The following is a 17,302-nucleotide window of genomic DNA, read 5'->3' on the forward strand; positions in this document are numbered from 1 at the left end:
TATAAGGATGGAATTTGTCCTGTTAACACGGTTTACTGTTTTTATGACTTCCTTTTCTGACTTTATTCTAAACTCAAGTTGCCTTTTGGATTTTATACATGTGTACATTGATAAAGCCCCTTAAAACAACCAACAGTAATGATGATAGCATTAAAGCAAACATAGCTCAGGCATTGGAAAAGTAATGGCAGGTATCTAAATCCAAGTATCGATCAGAAGTAATAAGTGGTGGATCGGTGCATTCATAAAAAAATTGTAATTTAGCAAGTTTTTGTTTTAATAAATGTTTAGAAATAAGAGATGTGTGCAATGAAACTGTATTTTGCTGAAAGAGATTTGGAGAGAGCAACATTTCCAGCACATAACAGGAAGGTTGTTTTATTCTTTTGAGCTTCCAGACTCTACATGTTATTAAAACAAATTGGATTTTGTATTTATTTTTTGTAAATCTTAGTCATGAATTAGGGATGCCTTTGTGGTAATGCTACCTGTGCTAACTGCACTAACTGGTTAAAATGTAAAGTAATATTAAAAAATATTAGTTTGATAAAGTTTTACAGCAAATGTCTCACACACACAATATGACATCACTGTGGCTCCTAACATGAATAATCAATGACGGCTCAAAGGGGTAGAGCTGAGCTGCCTTACCTGCTAACTGATTGTTACACAACGGTCGTCTGAATCCCATGGAGTGGAATAAATGGTACCAGAGGAGAGCAAAGTGTTGGCTTTCGCCCGACTTGCTTGGAAAACATCAGGGGCCAAAGAGGAAGAAGCTCAGCGGGGCTCCAGGGGCCATAAATCAGCTGCTGGTTACACAGTGTTGGCAGGGCTAGGGGCCAAGGGCCAGACTGAGTCTGTCAATCCAGAGTCAAGCCACCCACAGACACACTGAAAGACAATGGAGCTGGTTTATAGATCCAAAAACAACAGTAATTATAGGAATGAAACATTTATTTTTAATACTTCTTATAGTGATAAAAATGAAGATTTAGATAATTCCTGGGAGATAATAAAGTATTAAAGCTGGAACTAAACAATTTGAACACTTGAGCTGCGGCACTCACAGTTTCTCTCATAAACATGTATTTTACCAGTGCTCCAGTTTATACTCCAGAGCCCCTGCCACACTCAGAGAGATCACATCAGCTTTCATACCATAATTCATTTTACATAACAGCCCACGCTTCAGAGACTTTATGCCTCATTTGAAGCTGTATTTTCTCTTGATTTCATGAGCAAATAGGAATGCTTCTATTTTTCAGTCAAGCCCCATGAATCAAAGCCAAGAGGAACCTTAGGCTGATATAGTGGACTCCTGCTCAGAGAAGGCGTATTATTCTTTCCGAGGCTTTTTACAAATGAACGCTCGAATTAGAAATATTTGCAGAGCTCCGTTTTCTCACCCTGAATATGTGTCTGCACAAACACCGCGAAGGATTTCAGTCAGTATACCATAAACAGGAGGCGAACAGTTATTGGGTTTATTTTGCTGAAGCAACAAAATATTGATTCAGCGTGTAATCCAGGATGAGGATGACAGGGGAAAAGCACATGGAAGAGGGAAAGGATCCAGTTGGGGCTTTTAAATTACTCCGAAGTGCAGCTCAGTGTGACGTCCAGACAGCTATCCTCGGTGCTTCCCACAGAAGGATTTTTGTGTGGCCCGACTAAGGAGGCCGGGATGGGGGTCCTGCCGGGTGGCAGGTTCGGGCCATAGGTTCTGACGGACGACCTGCGAGAGGTAATAAAAATATCAAAACCTTAGAGGCCCCTAAGCCAAACAAAAAACACATCTGCAGTAAGGGGAACAGTAGTTCACAGTGGGAAGCTGCAATAAAGACTGAGGAGACTGTAAGTGCCACAGCATCTCACTTCCCACAAATTACCCCCACATTACGGCTCAGAGAACAGTGGAACCGCCGAGCAGGGCAGATGGATGGTGTTGGTGAAATCCAGGGGAAGCTGAATTTGACACAAAACAGCCCAGTTATGATTTAATGAAGCTGAAAGTCTATGAAGTGAGCTTATCTGGGCCAGATAAAGACAGATAGGCAGAGGAATGGAGGTTAATGTGTTGCACATGGCTCCCAGAGGCCTTTATCTGCTGTGTGACCCTGCTGGCCTCAGATTGTTTCATAGTAATGAAGCATCATCTCCAGCCCTGTTTCATCTCTACCATGCGCTGTTGGGAACGTGTCAGAGTGATTAAAATACGCAGTATATTAATAAACAGACAATCCTTGTGGTGCTCACTGTTAAAGCCATTTAACTCACATTGAAAAATTGAACAATTCATTCTTTACTGTTTGTAGGCTTATTCTGAGGAAAGAAACAAAAAAGCCAAAGGTCAAAATATTTTTGTGTTTATTTAAGCTTTACTTTTGCTTTCAATTTTATCAGCATGTGAAGAATCCTTTTATTAGGAATATAAAACGTCCTGTTTCCTTGGGGTCAGTTGTAAATGTTTAATGTGACACAGAGGCACATTTCATTAATGTTGATGGTTTCATGATTTTTTTCATGTTAAAACTGTTAAAAATCTAGGGTGTGAAAGTGGTTTAGTTTTTCTCTTGAGGCTCTTTGTAAAAACCAGAAAAGCCAGAACAGGCTTGTTCTTCACAAAGCACGATTTTGGTCCTCTGCTTGGATTTAGGTAATGCCTGGAAGGGTGCTAACATTAGCCTACCTCGCTATCATCACCTCTGTTTCCTAAACCAAAATAAGTGATTCAACTATCAGGCACTCACCTGCAGGCAGTCACCAAGTTTAGCTGCTTGTTTCCCCACAGTGTACCAGACTGTGACAAAATGCTAAACAAACCACAGCAACTGCTAATGTTGCTAACGCTACATCCACATGAACACACATATAGACAAGTCAAATTCTTGTGTGTATCCTCACTTGAAAAAAAATGGGTGTGAAAAGGGGTCTGAATGAGCTTTCTTCTCCTAAATGTGGTTAAACATTAATTTAAAGGCAATTTCAAAAGATTTGAGGTAAAATACTATCTTAGGAACGCTGGGAAATCCATAAGCTCACTGAGGCTGGTTCTGCTGGAGGTTTCTTCCTGTTTAAAGGGAGTTTTTCCTCTCCACTGTCGCTACAAGCATGCTTAGTGTGAGGGATTGCCTTCGAGTCAATGAGTCGATGCAATCAGCTGGTTTTCTTTAGATAGAAAACTTTGAATCAATTTGACTGTATGATCTGGTTGAACTGTAAAGTGCCTTGAGATGACATATGTTGTGAATTGGAGCCATATAAATAAACTGAATTGAATTGAATAAGAACATGCCGTTCTAGAGAGGCTAATGTCTTGGTTTTCCACAATGAATAGCCACCAGCTCATATCTAAATGCAGAAGATAAATCGGCTTTATGAAGCTTTTTGTTCTCCTGTGCCCATCAGGGGAAAAATTGCATGAAAGACACCCTTCAGAAACGTACTGTTCCACGTGAGGGTGAAATTATGCCATGATAGAGCAGTGCTAGCCATTTAGATATATGATGTGGACTTATTCATGTTTTTGTCTTTATGTAAATCTGTGACATTGGGAATTTCTCTCTTCTTTTTATTCTTCATTATAGATCCATGTGTTTCTGTAAAAAAAAGCTGACTTATCACATTGTATTCAATCATTTAAAAGCATAACAAACTCAAACTATTAGAGTAAGGAGGTTAGTTAAAATTAAAAATAAAAACCTACAATAAATCATCAGTGTAGAGCAGCAGTAAATATTGAAAGCAACTAAACCTCCATCACCATTTGTTTTAAGGCTCTGTCACACATCTTGACCAGGGCTTCTAGTTAGACTCTGACCTCTTGTAACCCCTAGACAAGTCGAAAAAAGCCTAAAAATATATTTTTATGAATGCATTTGCATTATTTCTCGGCTGCATTGACAAGTGCCGTGATGTGTTTGCTCAGGAGAAAGAAAAAGCAAGAAGCTGCTGCCTGCAGCAAGATTTGCAGAGTAAATCAAGCATGGCTGACAGCAAGCTCAGGTTGATGACAGTTCTGCACAGGAAGTCCTCCTCCTCCATCTTTTAATGGGACAGTAAAAGTCTTCCCACCCAGAGGTCACCTTGACAGTTTCTCTAAGTAGAAATTGTTGTCCTGATGTCTTCCTCCTTACTTCTGCTTTGTTACATACACAACAAAGAGTCTTAACAGCGACCTTCTCTCCCAATGCTTCCTCTCGTCTCCTCTGGTCACCCGTTTGTATCCTGTCAGCCAGAGCTAGGCTCAGAACCGACAGGGTGACAAAAGGCTGTAATCTCCTCTCTGCTGTGGATTCAGGGATAGGGTGTGTCAGGAATACCCGTGAAAAAAAGCTTCCCGGCCGCTAGGCTCGAGTGAGTGAGCGATGACGGGATGTTTCAGTAGATCAGCGTTAACAACAAGACTTGTGCCAAGACCGGGGGAGAAAAGTGGAGCGAACCTTGATTGAAACCTGCCTGAGTGGAGGCTTCCTTTCAACATTTGCTGAGTCAGATGAAATGGGACAAAAGAGGATCCTGATGTGGTGTCAGAACAGACGCAGACCCATGGAAGGTGTTGTGGAGCCAGCTGTTAGGCTAAAGTGGTTAGCCTCCTGACATCTGGGGAAAGCTGACATTTGGACAGGCAGACCTGCAGCATGCGTGTCTGTTTCTTCTAACACACATCATATGGGTTATTACAGTGTTAGAAAAAGGAAAAAAAAGAGAAAGTAAGATATGACACAAGCAGGAAGAACAAAAACTTCCCCATTACAACTAAAGGCTCTGATGGATTTAGATCGGGTTATTAGCTGCATTTAAAGTCAGCTCAACTTCTTTAATAGTCAGTTAGCTGTGCTGAGCTCTAGTAGCAAATCACAAAGAAAATAAAACATTTTGAAGCTAAAATAGAAACAAAATTAATTTATATCAATAGTTGGCTAAAAAGCAAACTGTCTGGAGTCAATCTGGTTTTGTTAATGTGAATTAACAGATAATAAAACAATCAGAACTTTGTGAGTTATACGAAGATTTAACTGTTACCAAGAGGAACGACCAAAAGCAGAGACACAAACAGCTGGATTTGAATATCCAGATACTAATAAAAACTTCTGACTGATGTCTATCTAGCGTTTACTAAAGCTGTTGGTTGCTCTCTTGGCGCGGTCTTTTCTATTCTATTCCATTCTATTCTATTCTGTCACCACTCACAGTGGCAGCTTTTATCTGGTGACATGAAGGTCTAATTAAAAAACAAAACAGTTGATTATGTTACGTAAAAACTAAGCTCTGTGAAATCTAATAAAATATTATATTAAAATGGATTTCCTGAGAGATTAAATAAAAAAATAAAAGATTCCAAAACATAGGAATTACCAAGATGGTTTGTTGATAAGCAAATACACAGGCTTTTCTTGACCATTTCTTTAATTTAGATGATTTAAACCTCCCCTCGTTATTTTTATGTTTGTAGCAGAATTTATTGTTCTTGTGTTTTTTATAACCTTCTTACTAAACGTAGCCTTTTTCTACAGGTCTTCTTTCTAATCATTGTTTTATTTGTTATTATTACATTAAGGCGAGTTCCTGTTAAGGTTTATTTAATCAGTACTTTACTCTGCGGATAAACACACACCTGCTTTTACTTAAAGGACATCTTCCCCTTTTGAACAGTAACAAAAAGAACTTAGTCACTGAAGTTATATTTCCATTCCAGGAAAACAAGCTGTAAATGACTTATCAGTACATGCTTGCATCAGCTGTGTGAAATATCAAATAAAAAAGCGTTGGTTGCATTTATTGTAATAATATTTAGGTCTTTATTGATGGTTTTCTTTCCTGCAATTGTAAAGAAAAGCAGTTCAGATAATTATTATTTATTTTTTTATAGCATGTTACTTTGAGATTCTGCTCCTGCAGAAAAGATTAAGGCATTTATCACAACTTAACCTCTGGTATCGATAAATGTAAAGGCTGTAATATAAGCTAATCGTTATAAAATGTGAAAAAGCCCATAGGATTAATTAGACCTGATTCCACATTACTCTCTGTAACAACATAGAGAAATGTTCAGAGTTTCTGTTCTTAGTTTGGCTTATGTTGGATAAATCATTTCATATTTTAATACATTAATACTATCAGCAAACAACAGCCCACGTGGATTTTCCACTAAATTATTTTCTTCTTTTTTTTTTATCAAGCAAGTGTTTCTTTGCTTATTGTAAAAACAAAAGAAGAATCAGAGGTTTGGATTTTTCTCAGCCGTTTATTTCAAACACAGTTTCTCCAAGAAAACCTTCAATGAATAGTGACACGGCAGCCCAGGGCTGTTTGCTGCCGCACACGGGCATCTTTCATTTAGAATAATGGCACAAGACGACCTTTCTTCCGTGTACCGTTTTTTTTTTTCTCTCTCCGCTCTCTCTCTCTCTCTCTCTCGGGTAGAAAGTAAAAACAATTAACGAGCCGGCCTCGCTGACTGACCATTACTGCAATCATTAGCCGTTTACCGCCTGCAGTTGACCCTTAAATGAAACAAATGCCTTTTCCTGACACAAACTATGGGAAGCAAAACAAACAAAAACAGACACTTAAACCCATCATTATCAGGCCTCTAATGCAGACCAGATGGGGAGAGGTAGAGGCATACCACATACCTTAGGTAACAACAAAGCACCAAATAATCTTTAACTCTCTGCTTTTCTGTGGATATCTGGGTTTTTCTGTCTAAACGGGCTCACATGGTTTAACACTACTATCAGCAATGGCTTTATAACCTAAAAATAAAAATAAAACACAACCACTGACTGTTTTGAACTTAGCTATTTTTTTTTTTTTTTTTTTTAAGAAAATTAAATTATCCAGGAAGAATCAATGCTGCTTATTTCAGATTTTAGAGTACTGCAATAGCCAGAAACACACCTTAAGCCTGCTGTTTAGTCCATTCTGTCACACTTATCCTAAGCGTGGTCATAAGGGGTGCNCATTTAGCAGATGAAAACTGGGATCCTATCTCAAAACCTCTGAAGCTATCACCTTATTGTTTTTAAATAATTAGTAGAACCAGATTTGTAAAGAAAAAAATTAAATAGATCCAAAGGACCTTTCAGTAACCATGTCTTTACCAGCGCATATGATCATTAGAATTTCTTTGAGTATTATGTCTTCATTACAGGGGCCATAATATCGGCCAAAACATGATCTATAGGGGCTCTGGGCCCCGTTGGCCCTGTAGAACTGCCCATGACAAAAGGCATCATAATGGGTAATAAAAATACCTTTTTTGGATTGATCAGAGCTTTTATTTCTGGCAACTGATTCTTTGTGTTTACCAGGAGAGTAAATAGAAAATATATATGTTTGCTATTGGCTCTGGCTAAATGGGTCATTTTACCACTAAACAGTGAGCCAGACCATACGGGAGTTAAAAATCAACATATACCAACTAATGGCATATTGGGTTACAGCGTCTTCATAACAACAAATATGCCATCATTACATGCTAAATGGTTATTCTGAAGGCATCTGAGGCAAATAAAAGGATTGTTTGTCAGACCATCACAAATGTAAACGTGTAGTTTGACACCAAGCTTTTTGGGGAAGAAACACCCCTGTTGGATTTGGTCTGTTTCATATTTTAATTTTAATATTTTTATCTATTTTTGATTTCGCCTTTATTAATACAGATAGTCTCATTGAGATGCAGGATCTCATGTTCAATAGAGATCAGCTGTTTGAAGAAACAAAACAACCAAAAAAAACAGTAACGCTTTACAAATGCAGGAACGATACAAAAAATGAAAACGTTCACCTCAATTACAAATATTTAAAAACAGGAGCAAGTTGAATTAGATTTTTTTTTTTTTTTTTTTTTTTGATTTTCTTGATCAATGACATTCCTCTCTCTGTTCTCTCTCTCTCACTAACATTCCTCTTAATTCACTCTGGGCTCTGAGTACCTGGCTTATATCTTCCACATGCAGCTTGCGGATGGTTCCTGCCCAGAACAGAAGCATGCAGTATATTCTCCCAACATCCCCTCCCATCCAAGGCCCATTAGTCTCCCCAGACACAACTCATGAAGTCAATTTTACGCTGTCCAGTTTGATTTCTCCTACATCCAGATGTTTGCAGCCCATGTAGCGATCCGGCAGATATCCCCTCGCTGCAGAAAGAGCACGTTTCGCTCTGCAGGAATGCCCGCCGCAGCAAGCCCTTCAGATGGAGATCTGAGCCATTTATTATAATATGTCACAATGTTGCCCTTTTAGAGAGATTGATACAGTCCTTGGGACAGTAGATCACTGCAGGGGGGGGGGGTATATGGCTAATCTTTAGCAGGCAGACGCTACAGCGGTGTATTTATCAAGTCTTCAGCTGCTGACCAGACCTTTCAGTGCGAATGTAATTCATCAGAGATGCTCGAAGTAGCAGAGTCTCTGCAAACAAGTTTTTCAGCTAGAGGCCCCCTTTCTTTTTGCTGCGACACAGGTAACTCTCCCCCCACCATGCTAACTCCTAAGCAAATAATGGGACTCGCAGAGATTTACTCGAGGCTCTCGTGCCGTAATGTTTTATTGGCGATGATTGAGTCCTGGGAGTTTACGACATCCAGCCTCACACTTGGACCTCCATCATCGTATCAGCTGATAGCATCTCCTTGTGCGTGTTTTTGTTGGCCACACTTTCCTAGAGAGTGATTTAGTGACCTAATTTTTATCTTTCTTTGTTTATTTTTGTTCTTTTTTTTACACTTTCTGCCATTTCATCCAGTTTGACTCGTAGGTTTATTTAGTTTTATTTTATTAGACAGAAATCAGAAAGAAACTACTTGTTGAATTAGTCTTAAAATATGTGAAAGTGCTTCTGATAAACCAGCAGTTTGTTGAAGGCCTTTGTCTGTGTGGTTTACAGCTGCAGGACAGCGTGGTGCTGGTCAACCCTGGCGTTTCTCAGCTCCGCATCAGGGATGATGGCCGGCTGCTGGCATCCGCAGGCTGGGACCACCGGGTGAGAGTATTCGGCTGGAAGAAGCTGCGACCACTGGCTGTCCTTCAGTACCACACAGACATGGTGCTTAGCGTGGCCTTCTCTGATCATCAGGACCCCAGGCAGAGACTGCTGGCTGCTGGATCCAAGGACCAGCGCATCAGCCTGTGGTCCATTTACAACGAGACGGCTGACAAAGCTCTGCAAGGATCTACAGACTGAAATCAAAACATAATCTCATCTGTTTCATAGCGAGCCAGTTTGACTCACCGCTTTACAATAAGGCTCCCCTTATGTTATTAATTAAATACTTCATACCTCACTCATAAGTGTTTATTAAGGGTGCAGAGCAGACAAAACTGACCAATGTGAACCTAAGCTGTTCAGCCATATATTTAATGTAGTTTTATGTATATTTAACATTTTAAAATAAGTTACCACCTTCTAAATAAAATAAACATTTTAAAAACATAAATTTTGAATGCATTATATGTTAAGAGCATAATAAACACTTATCAGTTGTAAAGTGTTCTCATATTATTTAATAACATATTTATAAACTATTTATTAGCCATCTAAAAGAAGAGCCTTATTGTAAAGCAGTATATAAACAAGTAATTATTGGCAGGTATCAGATTTGCATTTTATAGAAACTGGTTTCAAATTTACAACACAAAACTTTATTTTGTTTTTCAAACAGTTGTACACGTTTGAGCATGTTTCAGCAACAAAAATGTCTACATTGTTGGACAATTATTTACATTTTTATGGCTTTACTAAATATTTTGAGTAATAAAATGTGGTTGTTTTCTAAGATGTTGTCACGTCATACTCTTATTTTGCTGGATTAACTAGTTGGGCTATTTGCTGCTGGTCGGCCTGTGATCTACTGACACCCCAATGAAAATGATGAGTGGCTTCCTTTTTTGCAATCATATCTGTCCATGTTGTTGTTATTGTTGAAATTTTCTTTTAACCTTATTTAAGTTCTCTGACTCAGATGTTAAGGAGTAGTGCTGTTAGTAAAGCTGCAGCTGCACCGGTCAGAAATGTAGAGATCAGGATTGGATCATTCTTCTTTTCTGTTTGGTAATAAACAGAACAAAGACTAAAACATTTCATTAAAAAAATCTAAATTAATGCATCAAAACAAAAGGTTCATCATATTTTTGAAAGAAATAAAATTTCATGTGTAAATGACCAAATCTAAGTTACTCTTTCATCTTCTGTTTCATACTAATATTTTTATCTTTTAATTTTTGCAAACCCTTTTTCAACATATTTGTGTAACATTCTGTTGTTCATTTTAAAGCCAAAGAACTAAAGCCAATTTATTTTTGTTTTTGGGGTTCATATCAAAGAATAGTTTAGATTTGCAAGGTCAAAAACGTTTTATTAGCTGATAGAGTTACATTTTCTATATTAGATACAAAAATCAATAAAAAACACAAATATTCTACCCTAAAACCCTTAAGGGTTTAAAAGGAAAAACTATATTCTGCACCATTTCTTGGATTTTTGTTGTACGGAATAAAGAACTGCTACAACCACAATCCTTTTTCCTTCGTTTTTTAATCAGTACTCCGCTTTGAATAGACCAAAGTGCCACTTTGTTCAGACCTCTGGGTTCTCTGCTGAAGAGTCTGATTAAAAGCTGCACTGAGCTGTTAGACCAGCTGAAATGTTTTAATTAAGCAGCAGTTGAGCTCTTTATCCTCCTGTTTGCTAAAGCCTAACTTCAGGCTCTCCAGCTATGGCATTGTGTTGACTTATCAGACGGAAGCTTTGCTTCAGTGGACCTGAATTTGAGGCGTACGGCACACCTGAGCAGCTTTGTAATCCTGTGTTGTTATTCTTGCAGCATTTAGCTCAACCCCCACAAACCCACCCCACCCCTCCTTGACCTGGACTAAGTTAACCAAGACCAGGAGAAAGATAACTGAGGGCTGGTTTAGTGGATTTCCCCATTATTTGGTTGTGTTATAACATAGATGGTATCTACTTAGAAACTGGTTATCTGATTAACGTTGGTTGCTAGTAATAAATAAAACAGGATGAATAAATGGGGATCTGTCAGGTTTCCATAAAGGCTAGTCCAATATGAGCAGATTTAGTGCACCGCATGAAATAATATATTCAATGAGCAGCATGGGAGCATATATTTTAGAACACCCCACCATGAGACGAGGTCAGAGGCCAGAGCTTCAAACGGCCGACGTTCTGCTTCATAAATGGTTTTGTCTCTCGGGATGATCCTGAGTGGAGAAGCTCATCGCGCTGAACAGGAAAGGCCTGAGATATCAAAGAACCAGATGAGCCGAGTGGTGAGAAACCAGTAGGAAACAGAGGAAGGACGAGGTCATCTGCCAGATAAGCTGGTTTGCTACTGTTACAAAAACATCACATTTCAAAGTTGCTGCATTTTTTCTTTTCTTTTTTTTATTTTACATTTCAAATGTTGTGTTGTTAGTAAAATTCTGTTCAGCAGAATTACTATCGTTGAAACACAAAACCTGATTTTTTGGATATTTCGGGGGCTTGGGGCAAAGATTTAGTGGCTTGTTTCAATGCTCTGAGCAGGAGTTCATCTATACCTTTTGTCCCTGACCCCTGTGGTGACACCTTGCATTCACGATGGCTTCCTAAATACATGTTGGCTTTGAACAAACACTTGGGATGGTGTGGGCCAGCTTCCGTCCATTCTCTGATAAATCAAATGCTGGTCCATTGGTGCAGATGTGCTCTGAATGGAGACCCGTCGGCCTCAGAAGCGCCTGCTGCTGGGGTGCTGGCCGTAGACCTCGTAAATCACCTCATAATGGATCCTTTAGGAAGTCAATAAATGGACGGGGGACTCTCCGCACAATGGGGCTTGTGCTTCACTTATCACCTAACGTGTGTCTTTTCTGGCCTTTGAGGTTAAAGGTCAGCTTAGTTTTGGGATGGGACATAATCAGGTAGGTTCCATGGATCTAGCTGTGCGTAAGCGCCTGTGTTTCTGTCCCATCATTTCATAAATCACTGCTTTTGATATATAGTAATCCAAGTGATATAAAAAAAATAATAACTTAACCTTATTTCTTGATTGGTGTCCGCCTGTTATGTTTACATTATAAGTTTGCATAGAGTATATTGCTGGAAGAAAACAGAACTAACCTGTGTTATTTTTGTACACAAAAGGCAGTGACGGTTCTAGACCAAATGTACCAGGGGGCCAGGAAAGCATGAAATAAAAAACAGGGCAAGAGATTCAAATATATTAAGATAGCTGCATGAAGTGAAACTTCTACTCAATTAAGTTTAATTAAAATTATGTCTTATTAGGTCAATATGCATTCAGAAATACTGGAATTTTACAAATTTTTGACTTAATTTAAGTTAAAATAACCGTTTTCTAAACAATTTGAATTAAAACTCAAGAAAAACTGATAAATTCAGCTGTAAAAATGTGACCAATTTGTTTTGAAAATAAAAAAAAACATTTAGCAGATGAAAACTGGGATCCTATCTCAAAACCTCTGAAGCTATCACCTTATTGTTTTTAAATAATTAGTAGAACCAGATTTGTAAAGAAAAAAATTAAATAGATCCAAAGGACCTTTCAGTAACCATGTCTTTACCAGCGCATATGATCATTAGAATTTCTTTGAGTATTATGTCTTCATTACAGGGGCCATAATATCGGCCAAAACATGATCTATAGGGGCTCTGGGCCCCGTTGGCCCTGTAGAACTGCCCATGACAAAAGGCATCATAATGGGTAATAAAAATACCTTTTTTGGATTGATCAGAGCTTTTATTTCTGGCAACTGATTCTTTGTGTTTACCAGGAGAGTAAATAGAAAATATATATGTTTGCTATTGGCTCTGGCTAAATGGGTCATCTTACCACTAAACAGTGAGCCAGACCATACGGGAGTTAAAAATCAACATATACCAACTAATGGCATATTGGGTTACAGCGTCTTCATAACAACAAATATGCCATCATTACATGCTAAATGGTTATTCTGAAGGCATCTGAGGCAAATAAAAGGATTGTTTGTCAGACCATCACAAATGTAAACGTGTAGTTTGACACCAAGCTTTTTGGGGAAGAAACACCCCTGTTGGATTTGGTCTGTTTCATATTTTAATTTTAATATTTTTATCTATTTTTGATTTCGCCTTTATTAATACAGATAGTCTCATTGAGATGCAGGATCTCATGTTCAATAGAGATCAGCTGTTTGAAGAAACAAAACAACCAAAAAAAACAGTAACGCTTTACAAATGCAGGAACGATACAAAAAATGAAAACGTTCACCTCAATTACAAATATTTAAAAACAGGAGCAAGTTGAATTAGATATTTTTTTTTTTGTTTTTAAGAAAATTAAATTATCCAGGAAGAATCAATGCTGCTTATTTCAGATTTTAGAGTACTGCAATAGCCAGAAACACACCTTAAGCCTGCTGNCTCTCTCTCTCTCTCTCTCGGGTAGAAAGTAAAAACAATTAACGAGCCGGCCTCGCTGACTGACCATTACTGCAATCATTAGCCGTTTACCGCCTGCAGTTGACCCTTAAATGAAACAAATGCCTTTTCCTGACACAAACTATGGGAAGCAAAACAAACAAAAACAGACACTTAAACCCATCATTATCAGGCCTCTAATGCAGACCAGATGGGGAGAGGTAGAGGCATACCACATACCTTAGGTAACAACAAAGCACCAAATAATCTTTAACTCTCTGCTTTTCTGTGGATATCTGGGTTTTTCTGTCTAAACGGGCTCACATGGTTTAACACTACTATCAGCAATGGCTTTATAACCTAAAAATAAAAATAAAACACAACCACTGACTGTTTTGAACTTAGCTATTTTTTTTTTTTTTTTTTTTAAGAAAATTAAATTATCCAGGAAGAATCAATGCTGCTTATTTCAGATTTTAGAGTACTGCAATAGCCAGAAACACACCTTAAGCCTGCTGTTTAGTCCATTCTGTCACACTTATCCTAAGCGTGGTCATAAGGGGTGCAGATGCTAATCTCCAGCTGTCTACGGGCAAGAGGCGGGGTACACCCTGGACAGGTCGCCAGTCCATTGCTCGGCTACACAGAGACAAACAACCATTAAAACACATTCACACCTAAGGAGAATTTTAGAGAAGCCAATTAACCTAACAGTCATATTTTTGGAGTGTGGGAGGAACCCGGAGTACCCAGAGAGAACCCACGCTTGCTCAGGGATAACATGCAAACTCCATGCAGAAAGACCCCAGGCCAGGAATTGAGTCTGAAACCTTCTTGATGCAAGGCAGCAGTTCTACCCACTGCAACACGGAGCAGCCTCTGCTCAAATCAATGATATGATGCTTTGAAAATCTTAGATCTCTGTCTCTGAATGCTTGATGTTAAAACAAGACTACCCTATCAGGACATTAGTGCTGAAAATATGTCCCCATCTGAAACAGACATATCTTATGTTGTCATATTGCTGAATTAGTCTTTTTGATGTTAAGTCAGTTTGGTGAAGCTGGTTTGGTTTCAAAACCACTCATAAACTTGGCTGAGGCCTCAGCAGCTAGGCTTTATGCTTTGCTAAAGCGAGTTCATGAAGCCATCAATAGGCCTGGAGTGTCAAGTGATTGTCCAGTGATCTTCCCTCCCTCCTCCGTACCTCACTGCAAAATATTTTGCACTTTTTTATTTAAAAGTAAATGGAAACATGAGCTTTTATTTATTTTAAATGGCTGTTCGGGCTTTTATAATAATAGTTATCTAATATAATAACAGAAATACTCCAGAGGGGCTATACTGATCACATTTGGTTGGTGTGCAGTTTGTTTCATTTTCCCCAGCAGGCACACTTTCCACAAGGGAGCTTTGGAGCATTACTGCTCTGCTTCATATTAAAGAACAAAGTTGAATTTTTATAATATTTGCAATATTTACTTTAAAGACAATATATAGTGATTTTTATCATAAAAAGGCTCTAATAGTAAAACTGGAAAACCTCAAGAGATCTGTGCTGCTAACTAGTGGCTGGGGTTATATAAAAAGTCTTATATAAAAGAAAGCCAATGAACTGGGTGTTTGCTTATTAATATCACTCCCATTTAAGATTCATTTGATGTTTTTTTTTAGATTTAATACCATTATCATCTCATGAAATATCAAGATATTATTTTTATTTATCAATACAAATATTTTCTAATGAAATGTTGTGATATTTACAGAAAGAATTGTTTTCCTACACCCCAATTTGTTTATATCTTAAAATGCATGTATGAAATGAAAATGTGAAATATAGGTATTGATGTTAAATTGTAGAACAATTCTGAATTATTTCTATAATTATTTCCTGATTCATTCTGCTTGCTGATTTGTTCAAATTTCTTCCATATATAGGCCTATATCAGTTGTAGACAGCTGTAATGATGTTTAAGACGAGTTAGAACTATATGATGGAGAAAAACTTAAGTCATTGCTAACTTGGAAATTATAAAGCTAGTTTTTATGTCTTTAAAAAAGTTTTTGTAAAATTAATGCTTTAGGGCAATTTTAATTTCTAAATGCATACACAGAGTTATCAATTAAAAAATTAAACATGTTTAAAAACATTAGACATGTTTAAACATTAATTATTACTAGCAAGCTCCAGTGACCTATTAGTGCGTAACATCTAAGCCTGATCTCTGCTGAGGCTGGAGATTGTTTATTTGAATAAAAAACACGTACAATAGAAATAAATGATGGATGTTAAGTGTTACCAGGAATAATCCCATGATTTAGAGTTTTGCAAAGTACTGTCATTATCATCATCTGTATGCATCAACAGGCCGTGAGTGGGACACATTTTAGCTGCTTTTAAGCAGTAAGTGGGTTAAGAAAATGCAATCCTCATATAGCAAACTTCTCCAGAAATCTTTTAGGAGCGATCATCATGTCTTTCCATTTAGAGAATGTTTAAAATACTTCCAATCTGTTGTTTTACCGCGTTTAACAAAGGCTATAAAATAAAAGCCCTTGTTTTTCCCACTTCTCCTTCACAGCATGGTTTATGGTTGGTGTTATGAAGTGCTTCATTTTATGAATTAGTATAGTCCCTATCTGAAAACAGGAAAAAAAAAAATATATATGGACTGTTTTTTTGAAGCCCCATCCATAAAAACACAAACATGCCTGCAGACTTCTCACACAGACTTTTGCAGAGATGTTTTTTGTAGGATCACCATACTAATAAATGTACTTTAAAGCTTTGAATATATCAAGTGAAGAACATTTATAAGTATTTTAAAAGTGCAAATATTTTGGGGATAAATAGGGCACTGATTAAACATTTAACTCTATACCTTGAAGCTTTATTAATGGTTAATTTTCTCTCCCCAAAAAAACAAAACAAAACAAAAAAAGGATTTTTTTGAATGAAAGTATAGTTCTCATCTATTTTTATTTTTTATTTTTTTATCATAAGCAGCTCAGAGAAGAATCAAAGTATGACAGCAGCTGAACCCAGGCCTGTTGAATCCAGTAAGATTACTGCTTAGAGTTTCATGAAGGTTAGTTTTCAGCAAAGTGAGATCACTGTTCTCCTCATCCCTATTTAGAACAGTAGGCTATCACTAAACAGCCTGCTGATGTGGCCTGTGTACCGTGAAACCTGTAATTAGCCTGAATTTAGCCTTTTGACCCCCCCTGCCTGAAGTCCTCCTCACCCTGAACCTAACACCCCCCCCTCCATCTAATCAGGCTGATCCTGAACACCTGCAGCTGGCTGGCGGTGCTTATCGCCCGGCTTCACGTCTCCACGGCGCCGCTTTACGACCAAACAAATAAATATTGTAGATGAAACACACAGGAACGGAACGCTGCAACTTCTGAGCATCGATAACTTATTTATATTTCCTCTTATTTAAATTTAAAGGCTACTTTTGACTCTAATGAAATGCCATTTTAAATAATAATTTAAAACGGATAATTAAGTTACACAATTTATAAAATAATAATAATGATAATAATAAAATACAATTCTTGAAATTGAAATAAATAATTTACCCGCTACATCTAAGTTTCTTCAACATCTAAAAATAATATTTTCAAAATGCTTATCACTGAATTTTTAGTCATTAAAATAAAATAAGCAAACAAAAATTACAAAACCAATTAGCTGTGATTTGAATGAATGGAAACATTATTTAACCTCTGACACCTTTACAAGCCATTTAACAGTCAGAGGTCAGGGGCCTCAGGCCCCGGCTTCCCATGCTCTCTGCTCCACGGGAGCCAGAGAGAAAAGAGAAATATATAATACTTAAATAAGGCCTACATATTGCTATGAATCGTT

General features: G+C 37.7%; 1 protein-coding gene across 3 annotated transcripts in view; it reads left to right on the forward strand.

The window, feature by feature from the left end:
• gnb1l (guanine nucleotide binding protein (G protein), beta polypeptide 1-like) overlaps positions 1 to 10,500 on the forward strand; it is a 36,918-nt gene extending 26,418 nt beyond the window's left edge. The window contains exon 6 of one of the 3 annotated variants that reach the window (XM_015383041.1): positions 8,899 to 10,500. In XM_015383041.1, the coding sequence (XP_015238527.1) occupies positions 8,899 to 9,195 (297 nt within the window). In that variant the 3' untranslated portion in view covers positions 9,196 to 10,500. The remainder of the gene's footprint in view (positions 1 to 8,898) is intronic. The other 2 variants (XM_015383039.1, XM_015383040.1) reach the window with 2 other exon arrangements.
• The last annotated feature ends 6,802 nt before the right edge of the window (positions 10,501 to 17,302 follow it).

The sequence above is a fragment of the Cyprinodon variegatus genome, unplaced genomic scaffold, assembly GCF_000732505.1.
Source record: "Cyprinodon variegatus isolate N-32 unplaced genomic scaffold, C_variegatus-1.0 Scaffold273, whole genome shotgun sequence".
Classification (NCBI taxonomy): Eukaryota; Metazoa; Chordata; class Actinopteri; order Cyprinodontiformes; family Cyprinodontidae; genus Cyprinodon; species Cyprinodon variegatus.